A 13617-nucleotide genomic window follows, 5' to 3' on the forward strand; every position below is an offset into this window, starting at 1 on the left:
ATTAGAAAGCTACAACGATGCAAAGAAATGGGTCTCAGTATCCATGGCAGGGGAGCAAAATCCAGGTGACCAGAGGCTGCTAAGAATCTCAGATATCCATAAACCACCAAGGAATTGAACAACAACGCTTGCCATATGTACCTATCATTGCAGGTCTTTGGCAAGGAGAACCAGAATAGCTCATCTAATGGAGGAGAGAAAGAATATCCATTGCAATGTGCAAGGACTCTATGAAAGACATAGAAGGGAATAAATAAATACAAGATAGAGAGATGGAAGTGTCATATAGGAAAAGTAGAAGGTCCATTGCAAGCAAAGAATGGGCTTTGAAAATTGTTTCTTACCAATTGCCTTCATCATATATTGGAGTGGTAAACATTTGTTTCTCAAGAAATGCCACCCTGAAGATCATTCAGATCTATGCTTCCACAATTATGAGTGAAGACAGAAATGAAAGTGCATTGTAACCAATAATGTATAACAACGTCTGATAGTCTAGTTGAAATAGTGTTACTGTGATATATATATATATATATATATATATATATATATATATATAACCGGTGTTCAGCCAAGCCTGACCTTTCTTTCTTGGTTTGACTACCGTCCATGCAACATTTATATTCTTCCCTATGCCTGTCATCTCTTATGTCCCTGCTGTATGGCTTCACTTCCACACACACCAGCTTAATTTAATTCATCCTTAGTCGAAAGACACCTGTTGTTAATGTCCTTTATTTGCATTTGTATTTGTGTACCATTTCTCCGTGTCTTCCATCCTTGTTTTAGTGTATATATCGCTGCTTTCTTCCAAGGAATCTAGTGCTCTTAGCTTAGTTTTTCCTTGGGGCTGGTCAGATTGGAGAAATCTCAAGTATAACCAGCCGAAATTGCAAAGATAATCTGGAACTCAACTGAAGAAGGAAAACTCTGAATGACTCGTCCTTGTTTTTTTGTATCGTCTGTCTGGATGTTTTGTTGTCCCTTGTTTGCCTTTTTTGTATCATCTAATTGTCTGGATGTTTTGCGTTCTTGTCCCATTTTTAATATTCATCATCATCATCATCATCATCGTTTAACGTCCGCTTTCCATGCTAGCATGGGTTGGACGATTTGACTGAGGACTGGTGAAACCGGATGGCAACACCAGGCTCCAGTCTGATTTGGCAGAGTTTCTACAGCTGGATGCCCTTCCTAACGCCAACCACTCAGAGATTGTAGTGGGTGCTTTTACGTGTCACCCGCACGAAAACGGCCACGCTCGAAATGGTGTCTTTTATGTGCCACCCGCACAAGCCAGTCCAGGGGCACTGGCAACGATCTCGCTCGAAAATCCTACAGGAGCCAGTCAGGCGGTACTGGCAACGGCCACGCTCAAAATGGTGCATCTCATGTGCCACCCGCACAAGAACCAGTCCAGGGGCACTGGCAACGATCTTACTTGGCTTGCCGGGTCTTCTCACGCACAGCACATTTCCAAAGGTCTCGGTCCGTAGTCATCGCCTCGGTGAGGCCCAATGTACGAAGGTCTTGCCTCACCACCTCAGCCCAGGTCTTCCTGGGCCTACCTCTTCCACGGGTTCCCTCAACTGTTAGGGTGTGGCACTTTTTCACGCAGCTATCCTCCTCCATTCTCACCAGATGTCCATACCAGCGCAATCGTCTCTCTTGCACGCCACAACTGATGCTTCTAATGTTCAGCTTTTCTCTCAAGATACTTACACTCTGACGGGTATTCACATTGACATTACACATCCAACGGAGCATACTGGCTTCATTCCTTGCGAGCTTACGTATGTCCTCAGCAGTTACAGCCCATGTTTCACTGCCATGTAGCATGGTTGTTCGTACGCATGCGTCATACAGTCTGCCTTTTACTCTGAGTGAGAGTCCCTTTGTCGCCAGCAGGGGTAAGAGCTCTCTAAACTTTGCCCAGGCTATTCTTATTCTAGCAGCTACACTTTCAGCGCACCCACCCCCACTACTAACTTGGTCGCCCAGATAGCGGAAGCTATCGACTACCTCTAGTTTTTCACCCTGGAATGAGATAGAAGTTGTTTCCTGTTTGTTTGCAGTCTTTATTGCACCTGAACATCTGCCACAAACAAAAACTAACTTGCTAGTTAACCTGCCTTTGATGTTGCTGCACCTCTTATGTGTCCATAGCTTGCACCGGGTACATCTTATAGAGTTACTACCTACTCCTTTTCTACATACTGAGCAGGGCCATCTACCTGAAGGGGTTTGTGTTTTATCTACCTTCCTACTTATTAGGATTTTGGTTTTAGCTAGGTTGACTCTAAGGCCCTTCAATTCTAGACCTTGCTTCCACACCTGAAACTTCTCCTCTAGTTCTGATAGTGACTCCGCAATTAGGGCAAGGTCATCAGCATAGAGGAGCTCCCAGGGGCAACCTGTCTTGAACTCCTCTGTGATTGCCTGGAGGACTATGGTAAATAAGAGGGGGCTGAGGACGGAACCTTGGTGGACCCCTACCTCTACCCGGAATTCATTACTGTACTCATTTCCAACCCTCACCTTACTGGCAGCATCTCTGTACATGGCTCGCACAGCTCTCACTAACCATTCTTCTATCCCAAGTTTCCTCATTGACCACCAGATAAGGGATCGGGGGACCCTGTCAAAGGCTTTCTCCATGTCAACGAAAGCCAGGTACAGAGGTTTATCCTTAGCTAGGTATTTCTCCTGCAACTGTCTCACTAGAAATAAGGCATCAGTAGTGCTTTTACCTGGCACGAACCCAAACTGCATCTCATCTAAATATATATATTTCAATAAGGAGCAAATAACTCAGCAGAAAATATTTACGAAGATATTATGAACTCTATTATTATCTAGGGTAACATAATTAAATTGATAATAACAGAATTAGTAATATAGGTGATTGCACGCTCAAAAAAAAGCATTAAATAGCTGAAGGATTAAAATCTGTATTAATCAAAGGACATACTGAGTATGTCTACTTGCTGAAAATAACAGTCAAAATTCTTATTTAAACCGCTGAAAAAATAACACCGGTAATAACTACAGAAATCAACTGTCTGCAAGCAAACAGGTCAAGAAAATCTTTCAACATACCTATATAGCATCCAGCTATATATTTTCTAGTATTTGGATTCATGAGGACTGGTTTGGATTCATGAGGATTCACCTTCTTCAGTACATGTTACCACGATAAAAAAAATCCCCCAATCCATCACATGCAACTCAATTGGTTTGGTACCAAAACATAGCAGTTTCAGTGTGAAAATAATTCCAATAAGGAGCAAATAATTCAGCAGAAAATATTTACGAAGATATTATGAACTCTATTATCTATTTTCGGCAGTTTAAATAAGAGTTTTGACTGTTATTTCCAGCAAGTTGACATACTCAGTATATCCTCTGATTAATACAGAATTTTTAATCCATCAGCTATTTAATGCTTTCTTGGACCTGCAATCGCTTATATTATTAATTTTCTTATTATCAATTTAATTATATTACCCTAGATAATAATAGAGTACATAATATTTTCATAAATATTTTCTGCTGAATTATTTCCTCCTTATTGGAATTATTTTTCACACTGAAACTGCTACGATTTGGTGCAAAACAAATCAGTTGCATGTGATGGGATGGGGTATTTTTCATTGTAGTAACACATACTGAGGAAAGTGAGGCTATAATGCCAGTGCAGAAACCAGTCCACAGGAATCCAAATACTAGAAAATATGTAGATGGATGCTATATAGGTATGTTGAAAGATTTTTTTGACCCGTTTGCTCATAGATGGTTGATTTCTATAGTTATTATTAGTGTTATTTTTCGTCAGTTTAAATAAGAGTTTTGACTGTTATTTCCAGCAGGTAGACATACTCAGTATGTCCTTTGATTAATGTATATATATGTGTGTGTGTGTGTGTTTGTGTTTGGTTACATTTCTGTTTTTCAAATATCACAAGCTATAAGTAATAATGTTGGATTTGTAACTTTGAAGACGTGTGAAATTTAAAGATCCCTTTCTGATAAAACAAGTAAGGGTTAGTGATATGAAAGGTATTCAGCTCTTCAATCATGTCTCAATAATATATTTGTATAACTTGTGTTTATGTGGAAAAATGGACATAAGAACAAATGAACTGAAATAAAATATATGTGTGTGTATCTTTCTCTATGTGTATATATATATGTGTGCGTGTATGTATATATATACACCATTGTTTTAACATTCACTTTTTTATGCTTGTATAGATTAGACAGAATTTGTTGAGGCAGAATTTCTAGGACTGGATACTCTTCCTGTTGTTAATACTCACCTATTACCAAGCAAGGTTATTTTCCCCCATAGCTGGAGATATTTTCACAAAATATTGGAAACAAATGATACCCCATATATGTATGACAGTGATTCTTGTTTACAACAATTACATGTCAAGACAATGAGACCTAAATATATATACATATACCACCATGTACATACAAACACATATGAAGCTTCGTTCAGTTTCTATCCATCAAATTCAATTACAAAGTTTTAGTTTGTCCAAGGCTATAATAGAAGCCATTTGCCCGAAATACTGCGCACTGAGACTGAACCTGAAACCAAGTGGTTGCAAAGCAAACTTGTAAGCCACAGAGCCAAGCACCCATCTGCCACATATCTTCCTACCTCTTAGATTATTACAATTATATCCTTACATGCTTTCTATTTTCACATGAAACAGAATTTTTTATAACACCCATCCTAATCAACCTTTACATTATAACACATTCCTTTATATCAATCATTATATATTTATATATTTACATGTAAGGTTTTAAAGTTACCATAACTGCATTTTTGCACAGATATATACTATTCCCTTAAGATTCTGTACATTACTTACATTGGACGAATATTTGTCCTCATCTTGTTTGTTGTTACCACAATGTTTCGGCTGATTTACTCTCCAGCCTTCATCAGGCATCCTGGTGGGTTCAAAATTCCACCAGGACACCTGATAAAGGCTGGAGAGTAAATCAGCCGAAACATTGTGGTAACAACAAACAAGATGACACATATATGTCGAATGTAAATAAAATTCTGTTGCATGTATTCTTTTACTTGTTTCAGTCATTTGACTGGGGCAATGCTGGAGCACCACCCCAAGGGCTTTTTAGTCAAAGAAATCAACCCCAGGACTTATTCTTTGCAAGCCTAGTACTTACTCTATTGGTCTGTTTTGCTGAAATGCTAAGTCACAGGGATGTAAACACACCAACATCAGTTGTCAAGCGATGGTGGGTGGGGACAAACACATAAATATATATATATACATACATCACTAAAGTGACAAAGGGTACTAATCAGCACCAGTATTGCTAGAAACTGAATTGTTTTGACTCTTATTTCTAGCAATACTGGTGGTGTTGATTAGTGCCCTTTGTCACTTTAGTGACGTATACATTTCTGCTTAACCTTTCATCTGATACTGGATCATCTCCTCTAATACCCCCTCTGTTGCAGCAAGACACCTGCTTCTGTCTCTCTGTCACACATTAACCTTTCCTCCTCTGACACAAGTTCCCCTCCTCACATGCCCTTGCTCCAATCATAATTCCTTGTCTTGCGAGTTACTTGGTTACCTTGCTAGTGCTGGTGTCATGCTAAAAAGCATCCAGTCCATACTGTAATGTGGTTGGCATTTGCAAGGACATCCAGCTGTAAAAATCATGCTGAAACTAACCTTGCCTGTGCTAGTGCCATGTAAAAAGCACTGAGTACACTCTGCAGAGTGGTTGGTGTTAAGAAGGGCAGCCAACCGTAAAATCTCTGCCAAAACAGACACAGTAACCTAGGATAGTTTTTCTACCTGGCCAGCTCCTGTCAACCATCCTACCCATGCATGCATGGCAAGTGGACGTTAAATGATGATGATGATGATATATATATATATATATATATATATATATATAGGACAGGTTTCTTTCAGTTTCCATCTACCAGATCCAATCACAAAGCTTTGGTTGGCCTGAGACTATAGTAGCAAACACTTGTGCAAGATGCTACACAGCAGGACTGAACCCGGAACAATATGGTTGGGAAGCAAGCTTCTTACTGCACTGCCTGCACAAGCATTAAAATGATAATGACAATGGCATATATGTACATATATACACACATGCATACTTACCATGAGCAACATTCATTGGAGGTGGTGGCCTGCCTTCACCTGGCATCCTCGGAGGTGGTGGCCGATGATGCAAATGATGAAGGTGATGAGGTGGAGGCGGAAGAGTTCCTGGTGGTGGGGGTGGGGGAGTTTTATTGGACATCGGTGACCTTCGATGTGAATCCGTACTGCTGCCCCCTGGTGGTGGTGGTGGTGGACCAAACATGGCATCCCCTGGTGGTGGGAGTGGTTGAGGCATGCCCTTCTTTAATGGACCAGAATTGGGACCGTGACCCTTTGCAGACATCATTGGAGATGGATGTGGAGGTGGAGGCCCACCACGCAATCTAGGAGGTGGTGGACCACCACGGTGATGTGGGTGTGGAGGCACAGGTGACCTTATGTGGTGGGCCTTTGACCGAGAGTCTGGACGGTGTCCTGACGAGCTGCTACCACCAGGTCCTTCTAATCCAATGTCGTCCCTGGGGAAAAAATAGAAAATAAAATGGTGAGAAAGAGAAGGAAACTGGTTAAAAAACATAAAAATGCACATGGTGGCTTTGCTCAGAGAATTAGTTAGTGCAGAAATGTTATCCCTTATGATAGACATAATAGCAACATTGTGAAGAGCAACAAGGGAAAAGAAGCTGCTTTAGATTGAAGTAAATACTGAAGTATTAAATTGATAGACTAAGTAGGAGAGAAGAGAGAGAAGGGGAGAGAGAAGTGGTGGACAGAAAGAGTGAGAGTAGAAGAGAGAGAAAAGAAAGAGAATAAGAGACAAAGAGAGAGACTGACAGACGGAGGCAAAGAGGTGTTATAATAAAGTTAATCCAAAGGAACTAGTTTAGATGAATTTGTTTGTGTCTACCTCTTCATAGTGAGACAGCTACAAAAACTTTTCTTTACCAGGAGTATATCATAAAACTTAGAATTTATTGGTTTGGAGAAGGCATTTCACTGGGTACCATGCTCTATAGGAAAACTAGGAGTAGAAGAATGACTTATGGAAACTATGCAAGCCATGTACTAGAGTGGTGTCAGCAATGTGAAAGTTTGAACAAGCTTAGTGAGGAATGTAAGCTGCAGGTAGGAGTCCATCAGGCCTACATTTTTCAGTTCTCTCTTGTTTATCATTGTTCTGCAAACCATAAGAAAAGTTCAGGACTGGCTGTTCACAGTAACTCCTGTATACCAACAACCTACTTCTCATAGCCTAAATCAGTTGAAAAATGTGGAAGGGGAGTCTTAAATCAAGTGGCTTTAAAGTTACCTCACCAAAATACAAACATTTTAGTTAGCAGAAAAGGAAACAGAATAGAGCTACTAAATGGGAAGTGACTATGTTTAATATAATGTATCAAGTGTGTAGTTAGGAGATTGATAATGTCTACAAACAAACAACGAGTGCACAAAAGGTGGTGTAGGGTCTGAAGTAGTATGATAGTGAGGGATTTTATATGTAGTACATACATAGTAGTACCTGTCCTTCAACTGCACAGGAAACTTGTTAGCAGGAGTTGGCAACTTCTTACCTAAATAATTTAATCTGAAGTGAAGGTGGGTGGGGGTGAGGGTCATGAACGCCTAGTAGCCAGAGTAAGGATTATGTGGTAAAAGTACAAAAAGCCATTACTTTTGGTGAAAACAAATATGTTAATTTTCTGAATGAGTGTCAGACTGTAGGATTCTTGTGGATGAAGTGTGATACTGTACAGTCATGAGATGTGGATGCTGAATGTGAAGATATGCAAAGATTGGAAAGAGCTGGAGTGAGCATGTTTTGTTGGATGTGTTATGTCTGGGTGCATGAACAATAAAACAAAAGTGAGAGACATTAAAAGTATCAGCAGCAGTATGAAGGAGAGAAGACTGTGCTGGTATAGACATGTAATGTACATGAAGAATGATAATTGGGTAAAAAGAAAAGGTGTCAATCAATGCAAGTGGAAGAAGTCTGTAGAAAAGGAAAATTGAAGACATGTGTAAAAGAAGTCAGGTCTGATCTGAAGTTGAGGAAGAAGTGGAAAGATACTATGGTGAACAGTTCAACCAATGACCACATGGAAAAGTAGACGTAAAAATGAATGATATATACGACTGGAATAAGTAAAAAATAAAAGATATATATACCCACACATCCATTTTCATAGAAACCACTTTTAAAAAAAAGAAACCTCAACCAGTCTTCTAAGTAAATAAATAGATAAATAAATATATCTTTCTACATACATAAAACTGCTATACAGACCTTACATTTCCAGGAATACCAGCAGCTAAATGTGGACTTCTTCCATGTGGCACTTCACCAGGAGGTGTTGACAGCGGTATTCGGTGGAGTTCACCTTCCATCAATGGAGGTGGACCATTGATAAGACCTAAATATAGAAGACGAATAAAGAAATACATATGGTTGAGGGAGAGGGGGTGCACGTGGGTGTGTGGGTGTGTGCATGCACACACGCACAGAGTGCACCAAGTAATTCAGAACAAAATAAAATGAAATGAAAGAAAAAAAAAATATTAAACAGGAAACAATACATTTTCAAAAAATTGGCAAACATGTTCAACTAAATATAATAAAGAAACAGGTTATACATAAAACCACCCAGGAGAAAAAGATAGAGAACAGGAGAGAAGGAGGTGAAAGTAGTCAGATATAAAATGAGAGACATATATACAGAGTTGGTGAGAGAGTGAAGAATAGTAATGGTATTAATTGGTTCATATTTCTATTGCTATCTCTATGACAGCTTTTTAAAACAGTTATTAAATTTTAATGTTTTGAACAGCTAGATTGTATAAGCCAAATCATTTAATCACACCCCTACTGCATATGTTATCTTGACTTGCTAAAAATAGCAGCTACATTTCCCTCAAATTACACTCAAGAATCTCATGTCATCATCATCCTCATCATTTAATGTGTTTTTCATGCTAGCATGGGTTGGACATATATTTATGTATGTATGCACACACACACACACATATATATATATATATATATATATATATATATATATATATATATATATATATATATAAATATATATATATATATGTATGTATGTATATATATATATATATATATATATATATGTATGTATATATATATATATATATATATATATATATATATATATATATATATATATATACATACAAACATATACATGCGTGTGTGTGTCTGTGTTTTTGTACCCACACCATTGCTTGACAACCGATGTTGATTTCTTCGAATAAAGAGGATGCTCCAGCATGTCGCCAGTTACATGACCAAAACAAGTAAAACAAAACAAAAAAACATACTATTTTAATCCTGAGCAATGACGGGTATATCTGGTAGTATATATATATATATATAAGACCTTTGGAGATATGCTGTGCTTGAGAAAACCTGGCAAGCAAAGTGAGACCACAATTGTGGTCTATGCCAGTGCGGCATAACTGGCCCATTTAAGAGTACCTAATAAACTGCACTTGCAAAGACCTGTTGAGTCAAGTGAAGTCATTGTTGTGGCCGATGACAGTAACACCTGATTGGTACCGTACTGGTGGCACATGGTTAGCACCATTCAAGCATGGTCGACACCAGTGCTGCTTGACTGGTCCCGTGCCAGTGGCACATAAAAAGAACCATTCAAGTGTGGTTTTTGCCAGTACCACGCAACTGGCCCTCATGGCATGTAAAAATCACCTACTACATTCTTGGAGTAGTTGGCATTAGGAAGGGCATCCAGCTGTAGACACTTCACCAGAAGAGATTGGAGCCTGGTGCAACTTTCTGGCTTGCCAGTCCTCAGTCAAACTGTCCACCCCATGCCAGCCTAGAAAGCAGACGTTAAACGATGATGATGTATATATATATATATATATATATATATATATATATATATATATAGTGTGTGTGTGTGTGTGTATGAGAGGTATTGGTATCCAGAACACCCAAGGTGGCAGGTAACATTATGTAAGTTGCATGGAAAGACCATAGTTAAACTCTCGGTTTGATAATCATACGAGTGAGGAATTTAATGTGGGTCTTGTATGAGGTTGTATATGTTAAATAAAATGAGACAGAAAAGCCAAGGCTGTGTGGAATTTTCAGAACATTTATAAAGAGAAAGTTAGTCTTACAGCTGTTTCTGGGATATTAGGGATATCCCTTCATCAGAGATGGAGTTATTTTGGAAAAAGAAGCAAATAAGGAGTATATAGTAAAATAGGAGAATGAATGTAGAAATAAAAATAAAAATCTATAAAGATGTTATAGTTCCAGTTCCATTATCCAAGGAAAGTGGTGTGTAGAAGCGGTAGAAATGCTTCCTGTCTGTGGTTTGTAAATTCCAATAGGAGTTCATATTTTGTCATCACAAACAGAAAGTGTCGAGATGTAGATTCTATGTGCTGTTCATTCAAAGGGGTCTCGTGGTGTGAATGAAAATATGAAACTGTTGTGCTAGTATTAAGACGATAGAGAGGGGAGAAGAGATGTGTATGTTAAAATGTAGAGAAAGGTAAAAGGAAAAGGTGAGAAAAGAAGAAGGAAAGAAAGAAGAAGAGAGACTGAAAACAAAAAGAGAAAATGAAACAGTTTAAGGAAGTGAAAAAAAAGTGAATAAACACATAAGTCTATTTATAGATACCTGACCATTCTTAGTATTTTTCCCTTTCAATTTGTGGTTTAGAAAACACTCCTCCTCTCACCTTAGGAAACAATCCTCCTCTACCTTTTTCTGTACCCATCCCTTAATGCCATTCTAACATATCACCCCACCTCACACATATTCATTACTTACATTCTTATCTCTTCCTACCCCTCCCCTACTCCTCTCCCATTCCCCTCCTCATAATATGTTGACCACTAACTAACACTCCGCTTTTCACTTTTTTTTTTCTAGCATCATCTCTGATGAAGGGGTATTCCCTAATATCCCAGAAACAGCTGCAAGACTTTCTCTTTATAAATGTCCTGAAAATTCCACACAGCCTTGGCTACACACACACACACACACACACAGCTGTGTGGTTAAAAAATTTGCATCCCAGCCTCACGGTTTGGGATTCAATTCCACTGTATGGCATCTTGGATAAGTATCATACTGTATACCCTTGAACTAACCAAAGCCTTGTGAGTGGATGGATCTGGTAGATGGAAACAGCATATATATATATATATATATATATATATATACATCTGTGTGTGTGTGTGTGTGTGTGTGTGTGTGTGTGTGTGCTGTATATGTATGTGTGTGTGTGTGTGTGTGTGTGTGTGTGTGTGTGTGTGTGTGTGTGTGTGTGTGTGTATACATGTTTGTATCTGCTTACTTTGACATGACATAGTTGTAAATACATGTCACTGACATATACAAGAGGTGCTGTTTATTTCCAATCTTTGGTGGGGACATGTCCCACCACTGCTTGGAAACAGGTGAGGGTTATGATAGGAAAGGCGTCTGCCTGTAGAATATGTGCTTCAGTGAATTCTATCTGATCCATGGCAGCATGGAAAATTAGAAATTAAAACAATGATTATTGCAACAATGATATGAGTGTGTGTGACCATCATCATTTAATGTCTGTTTTCCATGCTGGCTTAGGTTGGACAGTTTGAGAGGCGCTGGCAAGGCTGGGAGTCATACCAGGCTCCATTGTCTCTTTTGGTATGATTTCTACAGCTGGATACCCTTCCTAACATCAACCACTTCACAGAGTGTACTGGATGCTTTTTATGTGGCACTGACAAGGTCACACCAAGAACCTTGCCCAACAAAAACCTCTCAGCTGGGAGTAGTATTGAGGGGTGTGTGGCTTTGTGCAACTTGAGAGATTAAAGGTGTAGAGGGACAGAGATAGGTATCATGCTGTAGAGTAGATACATAGACACCCCAGTTGGAAAAGAAAGGAGAGTGAGTCAGAGAGTGATATAAGGAGAGTAAATTAGAGAGTAGGATAAGGAGAGAAATAGTGAGAGAACGATGACGAAGATGTGTTAGGAAATACACTCAAGGTATATTGGGGATGGTGAGAATAGATGAGGTAGTGCAGAGGTTTGGGCTGAGTGAGTGGGTAGGATAGAGGTGACTGTAGCAAATGATGGGAAGAAACATAAGAGAAGCTTGAGGGCTGGGGTTGTGGTAGATATGTGAGGGTATTGAGGGTGATAGCAGGTCAGTGAGGTGTTAATGATGGGGGAAGAGAGGTAACTGAGAAAGCCAGGGAAATGTAGTAAGTGCCTATTCTACTCTTAGGTGTTAAAGAAGTGATGGGTGTTAGGGAATGGAAAGTGGAGGGAAAAGGCTGATGAGGCAGAGAGAATAGGGGTAGGAGTGGGAAAGAGCCCCTCACAAACAAGCATTACCAAGATGGTTTTAAGATATCAATTCTGCTATGATGGACAGCAAGGTGCCAGATATCTAGGTCCATTATCATTTCCTTTGTAAAGCTCAGTGTTTGGAGATTGACCTACAGTACTTTGTCCTGTGTTTTTCTGGGTCACCCTCTTTCACAAGTTTCATCTACTTTAAATGATCAGCACTTTTTATGCAACTGTACTCATCCATACAAATCATGTGGCCAGAGCGGTTTCTCTCTTGCACACTACATCTAATTCTTCTTATGCCTAACTGTCCTCTCAATGCACTAGTGCTCTGTTGCACATGTACTCTTACATTACATATCCAGTGGAGCACACTAGTTTCATTCTTCTCCAATCTTTACACATCCTCTGCATTCAGGGCCCATGTCTCACTTCCATGAAGCATTGCTGTTTGTACAGATGCATCCTACAATCTGTCTTTCACTCAGAGTAAGGCCTATGGTTACCAACAAAGGTAAAGTTTCTCTGAACTTTCTCTATTCTATTCTTATTCTAACAATTACACTTTCAGTACATCCTCCTCAACTGCTACTTAGGTCACCTAAGTAACAAAAATTATCCACTACAGCTAGACAGCAGCTGAGACATTTGAGAAAATCAATTTTCCATGTACCTGTAGACTTTATGGCTCTTGTATACCTTCCCTATACAAACACTACTTTCTCTATTAACCTTCCTATTACTCCACTGCACCTCTTGTGTGTCCATAGATTGCACTGAGTACACCGAATGGAATTCCTGCCTTCACCTTTCCCATATATCAGACAGGACCATTTACCTGAAGTGGGAAAAGTCATGTCTTGCTTACGAGGACCTTAATAGCAAATAGCTTCTGAGATTCTTAGCCAAGATTCGAAACTCAATCCAAAGTTGTCTACAAGTTTCTTCCTATTGTTCTTGGCATTTGCACTATGAAATTTATGAAAGTCAAATGTTAATGTCTAGTTCTGTTACAGATTTTGCTATGAAACCAAGATCATCTGCATATAGCAGTTCACATGGGCAATCAGTCTTAAATGTTATGACCTGGAGGATGATGATGAATAAGAGGGGGATGAGGACTGAGCCTTGGTGAACACCTACTTG

General features: G+C 39.2%; 1 protein-coding gene across 2 annotated transcripts in view; it reads right to left on the bottom strand.

Annotated features, from left to right (window-relative positions):
* The window catches only part of LOC106880786 (uncharacterized), a 148024-nt gene that overhangs the window by 1792 nt on the left and 132615 nt on the right, over window positions 1-13617 (bottom strand). For both annotated transcript variants that reach the window (XM_089364997.1, XM_089364998.1), the window contains 2 exons: window positions 8407-8533; window positions 6177-6637 (listed from right to left, as the gene is read on the bottom strand). In XM_089364997.1, the coding sequence (XP_089221123.1) occupies window positions 6177-6637; window positions 8407-8533 (588 nt within the window). The remainder of the gene's footprint in view (window positions 1-6176; window positions 6638-8406; window positions 8534-13617) is intronic.

This window comes from Octopus bimaculoides, chromosome Z, assembly GCF_046866305.1.
Source record: "Octopus bimaculoides isolate indiv1 chromosome Z, ASM4686630v1, whole genome shotgun sequence".
In the NCBI taxonomy this organism is placed as follows: domain Eukaryota; kingdom Metazoa; phylum Mollusca; class Cephalopoda; order Octopoda; family Octopodidae; genus Octopus; species Octopus bimaculoides.